The sequence below is a fragment of the Athene cunicularia genome (assembly GCF_003259725.1).
Source record: "Athene cunicularia isolate RWA chromosome 9 unlocalized genomic scaffold, athCun1 chr9_part2, whole genome shotgun sequence".
In the NCBI taxonomy this organism is placed as follows: Eukaryota; Metazoa; Chordata; class Aves; order Strigiformes; family Strigidae; genus Athene; species Athene cunicularia.
Window position 1 is genome coordinate 665,686 of NW_020799111.1, and position 14,733 is coordinate 680,418.

At 47.4% G+C, this 14,733-nt stretch overlaps 2 protein-coding genes across 2 annotated transcripts in view; one reads left to right on the forward strand and one right to left on the reverse strand.

The window, feature by feature from the left end:
- The window catches only part of NEU4 (neuraminidase 4), a 3,053-nt gene extending 2,198 nt beyond the window's left edge, over positions 1–855 (forward strand). The window contains exon 4 of the mRNA XM_026855506.1: positions 4–855. The gene's annotated coding sequence lies outside the window, so the exon portion shown is untranslated. The remainder of the gene's footprint in view (positions 1–3) is intronic.
- A 734-nt stretch (positions 856–1,589) lies between these two features.
- Positions 1,590–5,383, reverse strand: TM4SF19 (transmembrane 4 L six family member 19). The gene is made up of 5 exons (XM_026855515.1): positions 5,285–5,383; positions 3,206–3,389; positions 3,018–3,095; positions 2,452–2,636; positions 1,590–2,154 (listed from the first exon to the last, which is right to left on the reverse strand). Exons 2-5 carry the CDS (start codon positions 3,380–3,382, stop codon positions 1,968–1,970), a joined length of 627 nt encoding a protein of 208 aa, XP_026711316.1. The 5' UTR covers positions 3,383–3,389; positions 5,285–5,383; the 3' UTR covers positions 1,590–1,967.
- Between the last annotated feature and the right edge of the window lie 9,350 nt (positions 5,384–14,733).

A 14,733-nucleotide genomic window follows, 5' to 3' on the forward strand; every position in this document is an offset into this window, starting at 1 on the left:
CCCCCCCCTTTGCCCCCCAGCGCCAGACCCCCAGGCGCCAATCCAGAGACCAGGGCATTGGGATGCTCACAGGCCGGGGTCCTGCCACCGCCCTGCATGGCCACATCACACAGAAGGCACACGCTATCATCCCAAAACTGGGTTTTATCTCATTTTCATTGCTATTTTTTAAATTATATAGTTAGTTGGGCATGAAGTCTTGTACCACCAGCCCAGCACCATCCTTCTTTCCAACCACATGAGCTACCCCATGAAATACATAATGGGCAGCAACACAGCGATGTGGGGAGGAGGCAGCCAGGGGCACATCATGTCACCTGTGTGTGCCAGGTGCTGCGCTGGGGACTCTTGAGCTCCAGCTGGTACTACCACCCTGCTCCAAGGGTATTCCTCCTATGGTCATAATTATTTATGCTATTTTTTTTTAATTGCTTCTTTTTAATGATCCTGTTCAAGCCAATTCCTCTTTTTCTCAGCGGTCTCTCAGAAACCTCTGTGCTGCTTTTGGCTGGGATAGAGTTAATTTTCTTCACAATAGCTGGTATGGGGCTATGGTTTGGATTTGTGCCGAAAATAAGTGTTAATAACCCCAGGGATGTTTTAGTTACTGCCGAGCAGTGCTTACACAGAGTCAAGGCCTTTTCTGCCTCTCACCTCACCCCAGCAGTGAGTAGTCTGGGGGTGCCTAAGGAGTTGTGAGGGGACGGAGCTAGGACCCCAACTGACCAAAGGGATATTCCAGACCATAATGACATCATGCTCAGCAATAAAACTAGGGGGGAGCCTGGCTGGGATCCACTGCTCAGGGACTGGCTGGGCCTCGGGCAGTTGGTGGTGAGCAACTGTTTTCATTTGCATCACTTGTCCTTCTCGGGTTTTATTTCTCTCTGTTATTTTCTGTTTCATTACAATTGATTTATTTTATTTCCATTATTAAATTGTCCTTATCTCAACCTATGAGTTTTCTTACTTTTACCCTTCCAATTCTCTTCCCCTACCCTGCTGGGGGGAAAGGTGCGGGAGCAGCTGTGTGGTGCTTAGTTGCTGGCTGATTGCTTTTTTTATTAAGCTACCATGGACATGGTGACTTTCCTCTAAGCCTTATCAGTTCTGGGGCAAACATCCTCCCCACACAAGCAGGTTCAGGGTCTGTACCCACACCCAGTCCCTGTAAAGTTTTAGGGAAGGAGGGCACAGGGGTGGGGGATGCGCTGGCAGCTGGTGACACTCCCTGTGAGGGGGTGGTGCAATGGGGGACCTGGGCTGGTGAGGATGAGCAGCTGCTCTCAACATTTGCTGCAAACAGGCCTGTGTATGTATGGGTGAACTTTGTGGGGGCTGCACCTCAATTCCAGCACTGTGTCCCCCAGCACAACTCCATACAAGTCCCACAGCCCCAGCTGGAACCCAGCTGGGCTCCTCTGCTCTCCTTCACCTCTCCTGCCCCAGGTGGGAGACAAACACCAGCACAAGCTGCTCTAAACACAGACTGATTAAAGAAAATAAGTTAGTGTTCCAGCTCTTATCTCTACTAATACCATCATGTCACATTTTGCACTCAGGCAGGTGGTAGCTGATGAGAAGGGGCTGGGGAAGCCACAGGGCTTGTGCTGGGATGCCAGGAGCCAGGTCCTCACCTCCATCACTCTCTGGACTGATTTCCAACCCCGGATAGTGCCAGCCCCAAGGAGCTCCAGGGAGGAAGAAGAGGTATCACCCAGGTGGAGACCAGAGGCTGCATGGAGGCAGCCCTTTGCACACTAACCACACACACATTGCTTTGACATCTCATGTGGGCTGGGGCGTCTGTCCACCATGGGCCTTTCTGTCCATCTTGCACAAGGGCCTTGCACTGGGCTGGTACCATGGTTCCTGCCATATCCCCACCACGGCATTTGCCACTGGGCAAGGGACACCCTGGGATGATACCTCCTCTAAGTCCAGCCTCCTGGCACCATCACAGGTTCCTACTTGCCCTCACAATAGCCACAGAGGCACCCAAGGCAGCCGTTGAGGACCTGGAGGGAGGCCAGCACCATCTCGGCAGCACTGATGAGCAGCAGGAGGAAGAAGAGGATGCCATTCCAAACCACAGCACCCTTCGGCTCCAGGCAGATGCTCCAGACGCGACGATCAAACAGGTAGTTCTCTACCCTGCACAATGGGGAGAGGAGGAGATGCAAGATGCTGCCCCGTGGCAGGTCAGGAATCACATTGCTTTCCGTCATGGAGTTGTGCCCCAGACTCCCTGTCTTTCATCCTGAGGATGAGCTGCGTCAACAGGGTGATGGGGATGGGAACATGACACATAGAAAGTCATGGAAGGTGAAGACGTCTTGAACTACTGGGGTCTTGCATCACCACCAGTAAGCCCACCCACCATAAATAACACTGACTTAATTAGCAATAAGCTGACGAGGTGGCACCGGAGACTCAACCCTGCTGCCTCACCTGGCTTCAGGCTCCTGGTCGCTGGCATCCCGGAAGGGGTAACCCCAGAGGGTGCCATGCCCGTGGCCATGCTTGGAGGCGTTGTAGAAGCAGAGGGGTCCATCGGTCAAACCCAGCCCAGAGAAGACGAAGCAGGCAGCAGCGCCCAGGACTGCCAGCTTGGAGAGCACGGCGGAGATGAAAGCCTGTGGGCAGCACCCAGGGAGGGCAGAGGGGGACACTGAAAGTCAGAGAGGGTCCAAAACTTGGCTGCACGTTATCAGCAGAGTTTGGTAAGGGGCAAATCTCCCCTCCCCTTCACTACAAGGGCCTTCAGCCCCAGGGCGGCGAGGCTGGGGATGGAGCTGTCGATGGGTTGTTTAGAGCTGGGCAGAAGTGGAGCTGCCCCGCAGAGCCTGGTGGGCAGAGCCCACGCCAGCAAGCACGGGAAGCCCTGTCCTCTGGGGAAGTGACACCACGCAGCGTCCCACTTGGGAGAGGGGGCACCCTGCCACGACCCCCCCCACCACATCCCACCACCCGCCACTCGCGAGCGCTTTGGCACGGGGGCCCTGGGGCTGCCTCACGTTGTGACGGGTGCCGCAGTCAGAGCAGCCGGTGCATCGCCACCCCACTGCTGTGACGTGGGTCGCTGCCAGCAGCACCTACAGGGAGGAAAAAGGTGCTGGGGATGAAGGCGAGCCACCCCCTCCACACCTTCATCCCTGCTCTGCAGGCACTTGAGGAGGGACACGGCACAAACCGTGGTACTCACCATGATGCCGCCTCCCCAGACCCCCGGCAGGACCTTGGTGTGTTTGCTGATGTGCCCCTCCACCAGGTACTTCCATGTCCCACTGGGGAAGAGGAGGAGGATGTTGGCTGCCATGGAGAGTGTGCCCAGCACCAGCAGGCAGGGACCCACAATCCGGCTGCACTTCCCCACACACATCGCCGCTCTGCACAGGGATGGGGAGGAAGAGGAGAGGAAAGGGCTGCCTTCGGCCCCATGATCCCCACAGCTCCCCCCCCAAACCCATCTCACAGCCGTGGGTAGACAAGAGTTCGTTGGTTGATGCTTTTGTGTCCCAGCCTACCCCACTGGCACTGCTTTTACTCAAGAGTTGTTTCCAATAGAAATCCTATTTTCCCCACACCATCTAATTAATTAAATATTAAAAATAATTCCATGTTAATACCAGTATACCACTGCCAGTTTTCTTGAGGTTGACCTTTTTTTATCATAGATGGTGAAGCCTAACTTTAGACCCGCTAGTATTTGTCAAACGGGCAGGGGAGTTTAAGACAAGAGCAGGTCCTGCACTGAGCCTTGAAACCTGTGCAACCCACAGAGTCAACTCCTCCAAAACGTGACTGCAGAAGGAGACCAACCTCCACGGCTTGGTTTGACTTTGAGTGTTTACAACGAGCAGGAGGGAGCCAGGAAAGGGGCAAAATCCTTAGACAAGGACTTATGAAAGCACATTAGTCTCCAATCTAATCCAACAGCAACTTCATCCCCATCACACACTAGTCATATATATATATATATATATATATATTCATATATATATATATATATATATGCTGAAACAAATTCAAGTTCTTTAAGAAAAGGTTCTCACATCTCCTCAGACAAGCCATCCAGATCCACTGGCATTTTATTAAGTTATCAATTCACCCAGGAAGTGCCTGCCCATCTCCAGGTGATACCTTGTCAAACATTAGCTCTCCCTCTTCTGTACCTTCAAGATGGGGGATGCTCATCAGTCACTCTGGGACCACCGAAAACAACCTGTTTTGCTGTTGTCCTGGCTTCCCAGGTTTCTTCTACCCTGTGTTCATTTTTTGCTTTAGGTTGGTTTTATGAGTTTTCCCCTTTCCCTGTGGCTTCCAACCTGTTTTGCACAAGCTGCCTGAATCGAGCTGCTTTTCACACTGGCTAATTTATTTCAGGCTTGTTCTGGTTTTGCAGAAGCAGAAGTGAAGAGGCACCATGTGGTTATTTCCATGGGAAGAGGTGCCTCAGCCTGCCTCGTGCACAGAGTCAGTGATGGGGAGGAGCAGCTCAGGCCCTGCACAGCCCAAGAGGACGGGGGGCACCAGCCCAAGGGGTTTCACATTGCTGTGACTTGCTAGAGACCAGCCACGCCAGCCCCAGCAGGCTGCTGGGGGCCAAGGAGGACTGAACGTGGAGGAACAAGGCTGCAAAACCTTTCTGCACGGAGAGGATACAAGACAAGAAGCCCAAGGTAGACCATCAGCTCTACCTTATCCTGGAGCTTCACCCTCCCTCTGCTTTGTGCCCTCCCTGCCTTTGTTAGAAGGAATGTAGGGCCTCTTGCCCCTGCTGCGTTCCAGGGATTGTGCACGGCTGTCCCCCCAGAGCCATGAGCATTCAGTGCTGAGTCCCACCTCCCCACTTCGGAGGATCTTTCAGGAGAGCTCTTGCTCCTCTGGAGCTCACAGTGTGGGCTGCTCTCACCAGCCAGGGGCTTTTGTGGTCTTCTGTACGTCTCTCTTTCACCTCTCCAAGGACTCTTCTTCCCCTCCAGCACTGCCCTCTCCCCGTGGAAGGCAGGAGGTCTCCTTCCCGCTTCTCCACAGCTCACTGGCCCCTCAACACTCCCCTTGAGCAAGAAGCAAGCTTGCATTAGCTGCTTTCCTTTACCTCAGCCATTCAGACAAACCCCTCGTAACCGTAACGGGAGGTAAAGCAAACGTGCAGCGTAACTAGTCCCTGTTAGGACACTCAAAACAAAGACTCCCTTCCTGGCCAGCATGTCCCCATGGCCAACAGCTAGGGGATTTAAGGAAATCCAAGGGAACCTGTCACTCCACCTTTCTGCCTTACCTGGAAGCGGTGCCACGTGGAGCCAGCAGCGTCCACTCCTCGGATGAGCCGTCCCGGAGGCATCGCCCATGGGTGACTATTTATGACATGCTCCACGTCTTCCTCCTTCGCCCCGAGGTCCACCCACCACATCCTTTCCTCTCCTACACGACTGACAGCTCAAAAGGAAGAATGACTGTCCTGTCTGACTGAGACTGCCTCTGCCGCCACTGTGGCTCATCCATCTGCCCCACTGTGCCCCCTTTCACTGCCAGAAGCCGCGAGCCCACCAAAACATCCACAACTTCAGATTTTAAGGCTTCTACCACGTCTGCTCGAAATACCCTGACTATTGCCCAAGTAGCAAACACCATTTCTCCTGGAACAACCTCCAATGACTGTGTAGGGAGAACGTTTTCCTGTCTCCTCTGTAGCCCACTCCAAATGTCACCATGAGTCCACATCCTCTACCAAGGGCTTCTTCCACCATGTTTCACCTTATTTCCCTCATTGTGCAAGAGCTTTTTTTGTGAATGCTGAACAGTTCAGGTTTGCCTCTTCTTACTTTTACCTGCAGGAGGGAGCACACTAATATTTTAATAAAAGCTTCTAAATAAATATACTCATGTCTCAGCTGGTTGCCATCTCCTGCCCTTTGCTTCCTTGCAGACAGCCCAGCTTTTCCCCCAGGTGTTGAGCATACCCCCATTCCATATATATCTTACACCTTGGTGATAACTTGGAGAGAGAAAGGTTATTTTTGGGTATCTTAATTACTGCAAGTTATCAGACACCAGCATTTCAAAGTCCTATCCAGGGTGACCATGGCTGGCAGACAGCGTGCAATGGGGAAGCTCCTCTTGTGATCCCAGAGAGGTCTGATAGTAGCAGATCCAAGGTGGGAACAGGACTGGAAATACACAACCTCTGTGTCTGAGAACAGGAGACAGGAAAGCTGTAGTAGAAAAAAAATGGCAAAAATAGGCAGCTTTTCTGGCAGAGGAGTTGCAGGCAGCACAGAGGAGAATTGCTCATGGGCTATGCAGGCAAAAGGAAGAATCCTCTCAAAGAAGAATTTGGAGAAGGTTCATATTCCTCGTGCGTTCATCATGAGGACCTTAGGCACATCAGCTGCCTGGAACATGGGCTTCCTCATCTGCAACAGCCACAGGAGACAAAGCGTAAGTGCAGATATTTTATAGCCCTGATACAGTCTTGCTCCAATACAGTAAATTAAAAAAAGCACCTAGAGTGTCAACTTTTGTTTTATAACTCAACTTGCTCTACCTAGGGTAGCACACACGAGTAGCGTTTGCCAACACATTTCAAAGTGGCTTCTCCTGCTGTCAAATCAATGAGTACAGGGCTGCTGAGAACATAAACCCTGCTCCAATTGCAGCATGCCACTGTTTGTTGGAAGAAACAGAAAATGGAGCTGGAGCCATTGAGTGCCACATAGAAAAAGATGAACAGGTGAGGCTGAGTTACATTAGCCAATTCTGTTTTCCTAGGAAAAATACACTGAGAGGAACAGATGATCTGAATAATGATAGTTCCTCTGAAAGGAAAATCAGTTTGCAACAGCATGTATATCCCTGTTTTATTCTTAAATAAGACAAACTGGTCTCTGAAAAACACAGCAGCAATGGCGAAACACGTAGGACAGCAGACTGTTGAGAATAATCCAATTTTTCCTTTTTTTTTTTTTTTATCTTAAGAGAGGAAGCATTTTTCACTCTGCTGGAAAAAATTGTGTTGCAACTTCATCTTGTGCCCTTTTCTACGTCACAGCAATCTGAGCTTCCTACGTTGCCACACACATGATCTGGTCAATCGCCTCCCACAGAAAATCCCATGCCGTTCAGGATGAAGCATCACCCACTTCGGCCCAAATCCGTAATAGTAATAATAATAGGCTAATTTTAGCCCTGTGCACCTTCCCGAGAACCATGAGTGGCTGCACGCCTCCCTTTCTCACACAAGAACTTAGTTAAGAAAGTGCCAGCACAACAATTACAGGCAAGTAATTTTCTGCTGAGTTACCCAGCCACAGTGCTGCCAAATGTGGTCCCACGCAAAGCGATTCTGGCTCGGCAAGGTGCTCCTGCTGACTCCTCTTCTGACACCAGATCACAGCTGGAGACTCTGGATACATTTATCAGGGTTGTTTTGTGTTGCTTTATCCCATCACAGAGGGCTCTGCCTCTCCAGTCCATGGTCTGCATGTCACATTCAGCAATGGCTCTGAACTTTAAGATCAGTGAGCTTTTTCTAACCACAGAGTCCACACTCTTAACCACGCTCCCCCTCTTTGCTTCTCCAAACTCCTCTGGGCTGTGGAAATTGCATGACAGGTTGGGTTTCAAAAGCAGTTTGGCTTCAAGGAGTATCGAAGAGGCTGAGTCGGGTTTGAATTGGTGAGACTGAACCATTCTGTGCCAAACCAACCTCCCCCTCGGTCCTGTCCAGAGGATTCCCAGCACCATTCAGTGGTCTCTCACGCTCCTCTCCATAGCATCTGCAAATCTATTTCTGCCTCTAGCCAAGACTTCTCCAGACTCGGGTGTGGGCACATTTGCTGCCAACAGTGATCCCCTTAGACAAGCCCTGCACAGAGTTTGTGGCTAGAACTCAGACTGAAGAAATACCAACAAGATCCTGCTAGACAATAGGGCATTTGCTTTAGTTTCCTTATAAATTTCACCTGATTTAATACATCACAGAATCATCTGGGTTGGAAAAGCCCTTGGAGCTCTTCCAGCCCAACCATGACCCTCACCCTGACCGTCCCCAACTCCACCAGATCCCTCAGCGCTGGGTCAGCCCGACTCTTCAACCCCTCCAGGGATGGGGACTCCCCCCCTGCCCCGGGCAGCCCATTCCAACGCCCAACAGCCCCTTCTGCAAAGAAATCCTTCCTCAGAGCCAGCCTGACCTGCCCTGGCACAGCTTGAGGTCAGATGAGATAAACCAACCCAGTTAAAAGTTGTAAGGAGTCTGCAGAAAGGAAGAATAAATAAATCAAAACCAAGAAGCATATTGAGTTTATCCTGTAAGTTGAGTTTGACCTGCAGACTGTGATGAAAAAGTGTTTCCTACTCACTTGGAAGGGGAAATATTTTCCTAAGCGGCATGAAGAGATCAGGCTGTTTTCCAGTCTTCCAGTGCACAAGCCAGCCTTCCTCACAGAAACTGGGGTTGTCCAGTTAACACAGTGACAAGGAGAGGTGCACGTGCCAGAACTTGAAGAGAGCCATTTCCAGGATCCCCCTGGAAAGGTGGCCAGAGCAACAGCCTTCTCCTGGGGGGTCTTTCAGGTCAGTGCACCCCAGAAGGATCTTAACCACTGACCTTGGACAACCTCCCTTGAGAAAGCTTTGGGGTTGGGTAAGCCAAGCTGAGGGCATTTGCTCTCCTCTCCAAGGCCTGCTGGAAATGAGTCAACGATGAACACTGGTTGAAGGTTTTAGTGTGACTGTTGGCACCCTATTCCATAACTTTTTGGAGAGTTCAAACAGTGCAAGAACTGGGGCAGTGACTGCAGTTACTGTTTAAGTGGAGACCTATCGACAGTCAGGAACATGATGACGACCTGAGATCAGCTGCTTAAGTATCCCCGCTCAATACCTGTCCAGAAGGGACTCTGCTTATCGACATTTCATGTGAGGCCATTACAGGAACGCCCCAAGGAGCCCAGAAGACAATTGCAGAAGTTAAGAGGCTCTTGACAACACCTGTATGAGGACATTGACGGTTCAGAATAGAAAACCATATCTTGTCTGCTTTTCCATTAGAAGGATGGAAAATTCTAGCCCGACCTCTTTTTATTCATTTTCATATGGGTATATTTCTATCAAGGTGCCAAAAGGTTGTCTTGCTTCAAGACTTTGTAACCTCTAGAATGGGCTGAAGCTTTCTTGGGCTATGCAAGCAGCTCACTAATCAACAATTCCTTATCAGCAGGAACTGGATGTTTTCCACTGAAGTCAGTGACTCAGTATTTATTATTTATTTATTATTACTGTATTTATTATCAGACACCATATTGCAAACAGGCTTCAAATTTAGGCAAGCCCTGTCCTTGCTGGCTGGGCAGACTCAGACCTATTATCTGAAATGACACACATTTGGACTTCTTCAGCTGACCTGCAGCTTCTGCTACTTATTTTGTAAAGAGAGTCAATACCAACAACAAAAGCTGCTACAGCCAGGATAAGAAAATCATAAACTTCCCAGAGGTTCAACAGAAGCTGTGGCACCTGGACCTATCCTGCCAATTCACAGACCAGGAGGCAAAGGAAAAAGAAAAGCACACAATCTGACAGTTTTACTAAAAAGTCAGGATACACACAGATAGAGAAGTCAGCTTGATTTTCTTTCCTTCCCTTCTAATCCAGTGACCTTAAGGAAAAACCTCAGAAACTCTCCAAATAATGCAGGGACAGACTTTCATTAGAACTAAAACAACAACAAAAAAATCCCAAACCCAAAAACCAAGAGATGAAGAAAGCTACTGAAAACAGTTTGTTTTATTTCCAGGATCAAATATTACAATAGGACATTTACATATATTTATAAAAAAATGCAGCAGTTGTGTATATAGATCAGAGGTTTCCTTGAGTTTGGTCCCTCCCAGCACGGTGAGCTGAAAACTTCCAAATTAATCCTCTCCTCCCACACGAAGTCACCATCATTGAAGAAGAAAGTGACTACCATAAAAACCAACAGGCAAAGTCATAATTTTGAAACTGTAAATTCACCAATTAGAGGAAACAGCTTTATTCCTAAAAGTCATCTATCCTATAGTCTGGTGTCTCTGATGAGTCACCATGTCTCTGAGCTGAGTTTTATCCAGATGTTCTTCATATAAATCTGTTCTATAAAATAGCACCTCATTCCCCTGCTCCGTGTACTTTTACTATCTATCCTTCTATACCTTAACATCTCAGCACCATTTAACAAGCAGTTACAAAATCACTTTTCTCTGTACTGCAGACACTCACAGTAATCAAACAGTGACCAAATCCCAAACTTCTGCAATCACTCATAATACACCCATGTAAAACAACCGAAGATAAAACTGAGGCAAGTTGAGGCACTGATGTTAAGTGCCACATTCTCCGATTAAAAACACCTGTGTGTGTGTCTGTGTGTGTATATACATATGGCTATATTTATTGGGAGTGGACAGACACTAAGCACCTCATGGACAAGAGGAGACTGGAATAAAAGTCATCCTGTACACCATCACAGAAAGGGTATCCATTAACCTCACTGGTTCAAGGAGCAGATAGCAGAGTATAACCAAACTGCGGAAAGATCTTGGGCTCGGACAGGGAAAACCTTGGCAAGACTGTAGAACGTCAGTCAACAGAGCTCAGTTGTCACAAGTGTTCTATCAACTCCAAACATGCAACTGCAGGTATTTCCAACAACGTAGATGGCCAATACAGGGCTAAAGACATGACTGTTGGGCTGTTGGTTTGCCTTTAAAACTGTAGCTGTTCAATTTATAGAAAATAATTTGTTAAAATAAATACATAGAAAATTGTGGGGGGAAGAGAGGCTGCATTCACATCTATTACAACAGCTAGACAAGGCACACCCAGTCTTTACGGGACAGACTTTGCACTTCACCCACCTAAAGCACGTCTGCTACCCCTTCTCCTCCTGGAATACAGGACTACCTATTTTTTACTAGTTTGACTAAAAAGGGATTAAACAAGAAGAAAGTAGTGACATTTACTAAAAGCTAAGAAGAGATAAAAAGTGGTAAGCTCCTGAAATAACATGCATCTTCCCACTCAGACAGACATTCCCACACAGGTGATCTGTTTCTTCATGTGATTTAGAAAAAAACACCACAAACCACATTTTATGCATCTCTCTGTGACGAAATGCAGCCCAAGTGATGTCTTGCCCCCAACAGAAAGCCCTTGCTCCTCTTCAAGCCTTGTGAATGAGCTTGGTTGCCCTGGCAAGAACAGACTCAAAAAGCCAGGACTCAGCATCCCAGCTCCTCCAAGTGTTAGACCTGGCTCTCGTTAGCTGTCTGAACAAGCTGCAAACTGCATGTCGTGCCCTCTGCTACAGGGCAGCTGCGTTCAAAGACATCCTGCATGTAGACCAGACTTTTAATTTTTGAGGATGCTGGCTTTTCTTTCTAGTTCTTTGAAGAAATATTTCCACTTAGCCATCAAGAACTCAAGTATGCTTAATGAAAAAGCCTTCAATAGCTCAAAGATGTATCAAACAGCAAAGCACACAATTACATGGAGGTTTTCTAGACTGTGTATTTGATAAATCAGGCCCTTCAGCAGTGAGGCTTATTAAAACACATACTAAAACCAGTTGCCACTTTCTGCAAGGGTACAAACCATAGCACCAGTAAAGGCGGAAGCTGGTGTAAGCTGGTGCAGATGAGTGTACAAATTCAGTAGTCTTTAAAAAAATGCATCTGTGAAAGTAGTGGACCACGTGAAACACAAGCTGTTTGCAGCAGTGAACAACAGACGTGCTTTACAGATGAAAGGTGTTATTCTCCCATAATAGCAAGGCAGCAGATCTAGCAAGCTCTGGAAAGTATGCTGATGCAAAATTGCTGTTTAAATCTACTTGGGAACAATAGTACCTTTGGGTGCCTTTTTACAGACAACTACATTTTACAAGGCACATACATGCACATTCTTTTAATATTGATGTTGTCAACTTAGCTGATTTATCAGGAAGGGCAACATACTTCAGTCCGTGGACATCAGAAATGTGAAAAATCTCAGACCTTAAATCAAAGACTAATGAAAATAATGTGAAAGTACATGCAGAAATGTTCAGCACAGCCTTTATTTGCCCTCTTTACGTCAGTAGGGAATGCTGTGAGGTTGAAGCTGGTCAATCAACTTAGAACATGTATCATCTGTAAGACCCAAAATCCTTCTCTGGGCCTCCGAAGGATCACAAGAAGGACCCAACAGTAAATGTGTCAACAGCACCTGGCAGGGAAACCCAGCCCTCATTCTGCCTTCTGTTTCTGAGTACTGGTTGTGACTGTAACTGTTAACTGCAATTAGACATTAAATGTCAAAACAAAGCAGAGTCAGATGAAGAGCACATGCAAAGGAAACTTCTCCACAAGCAGCAAGAAGCTACAGCTTGAAACATGCTGGCTTTGTTTAGTTCTCTACCCAGAAAGACTTCCACTGTCTACACGCACTTCTGTGCCTTCAAACTCATGGCAGTCCTTGCAACACAACAAGCAAATTACGGCCAAGCAACACCCATGGAAGCCACAAACCACAGCCTTTGAAGCATTTTTTTTTTTCTTTGTCCTTCATATTTCAACAACTTATTTTGAAATCAGATTTCAGGCATTTTTGCCAATCTTGTCAAAAGCAATTTGAACTTCAGATTTAACATGTAAAGCAAATGTGATAAAGGCTCTTTGAGATTAGAGCCCAACTAGCTTACACCTTCACTGCTACAAGCTGTTGCAGGCATAACTTGCTTAATGCTTTCAGCCATGTTCCTCCAGCCAGCAAAACATGTTCCTCCAAAGTGCTTCAACATGAATGAAGATCTGAAGAGGCTGTATCCTGGTTGGTGCTGTTCCTTTCAGTCACCACAGCACAGCTGACACATGTGCTACAGCACTGTTTTCATTTGGGCTGGGAAGAAGGGGGAAAAGAGGGGAGAGGAATGAAGCGAGAAAGAGCCACATGCAGGGACACTCATTTCTTTAACAAGTTTTTTTTCTCTGCCTCCTGCTCACAGACCAAAACAAAACTGAAATTAAAAACACATCGTGCCAGAGAAACGAACCAAACCAGACAGGCTCATAATTTCTTGGAACAAAACAAACTACTAGGAACTGCAAGATGGAATAAAAATTTCACATCCTTCTTTTGCTGCTAGGTTATAAAAAGATTAATATTTTTCTACATGAAACCTCAAGAAAGAAAAAGTTAGGTGAGAGCATAAGCATTCCTGGTTGCACTATACCAGCAGGCAAAACCCTGTTCGAGAAGCATGTTTCTTGATGGTTTAAAAATAAACTTGCAGCAGCCAAATGCAATGTTTGCTTCCTCACTAGAGAGGTGACTGAGCTGCTCTTGGCGTAAGAAAAGCAAGGAAAGGGTAACCTAGGGCTCCCAGTTTTGTTTTGGATAGAAAGATGATGAGTGTAAGGTTACTCCTTTCCTTAGAGCTGAGCAGAGAAGAAAGGAAGGAGCTGACAGCTGCCTGGCAGCTCACAGGCAAAGCTCTGCAAGAGTGGGTAGGAAAGGAAGGTTCACACTGTGGGACACACAGTGCACAATCTCTCCAGCAGCAGAACTGATGGAAACAGTTCCAGCTCTTGCCTGCAATGCAGTTTCCCCTCTTCTCCACTGTTGATACACTGAGTTATTTTATATCAGATTGCTTCAAGGTATCACTGCCTAGCCCCACAGACATTAGTGCAACCAGGGAGGGGCAGGGGGAAAGAGAAGATACCAATAACAGACCTGGGACTGAGAAGGCAGAATCAATTTTCTACGCTTAACTTCACTGCTAGAAATGTTGATACAGAACAATGTTCCCAGAGCGGATACAAACCCAAGCCTGTCCAAAATGACTTGGCTCTCCACCAGCAAAAGCAGTCAGCCAGGAACAACTCTGAAGGGGAATCAGTGGAACCACAAAGGCTCCTTGCCTTACTCTAGCAGGAACTGGCAGACGAGCAGGAAAGATCCACACGCTCCCATCCCAGCCCGCCTGTGGGACACAAAAGCACCATCTATACACACATTGGGTACTGCATCCTGATGGGTCGCCTGCATTAATTTTCCTGTGGCCAACCACAGGAGAAGTAATGAGATTAAAGGCAACAAACATCCAAGTGAGTTATTTCAACTAGACAGCTGAAGCTACTTAGGGAACCATCAGACCCACACGGAAAGGATTTCCTTCTGTCCCACTCTCGCATACGTGCGAGTTATAAATGTGGATATCCTAGAAATACCACTGCTGCTTCACAGGCCAAACACCAACATCTCCCCCTCTTCTGCTGGCCTTGCAATTCCCTTTCCAATGCTAAGAAGCAGCCTCCATGGTCTCTTTATAAGCCAAAAATAACGTCTGATGTCACATCAACCATTAAGCAGGAAACTGTAATCAGATTTGGCGTTCCTGATACTGCATCTTGCAGGAAAATGCAAAATAATTTTTGTGTGGAAGGGAAATCAGTTTATACAATTGTATGACTACATGTAAAACCTCAGTTATGAGCAGAAGACAGCTGTGAGCCAGTATTATCATGGGGAATGCAAGACATTTTCTGTGATTTCCTACAGATTTAAAGACTCCAAAGTATGCAGGCTAATATGAAATTAGAGGCAAAAAAACTTGAGAAGTTTTAGTCTGTGGTAAATTTCTGACCACTAAAGTCTTTTTCTTTAACAAGTATAATCTGACAGTTGCAGAAAAAGTTAGCAGTT

Coding starts and splice junctions, on each gene's coding strand:
- TM4SF19 (XM_026855515.1), bottom strand. CDS start 3,382: ATGTGTGTGGGGAAGTGCAGCCGGATTGTGGGTCCCTGCCTGCTGGTG. Junction 3,096..3,205: donor TCTGGGGAGGCGGCATCATG/GTGAGTACCACG, acceptor TCCTCCCTGTAG/GTGCTGCTGGCAGCGACCCA. Junction 2,637..3,017: donor ACTGCGGCACCCGTCACAAC/GTGAGGCAGCCC, acceptor TGCTGCCCACAG/GCTTTCATCTCCGCCGTGCT.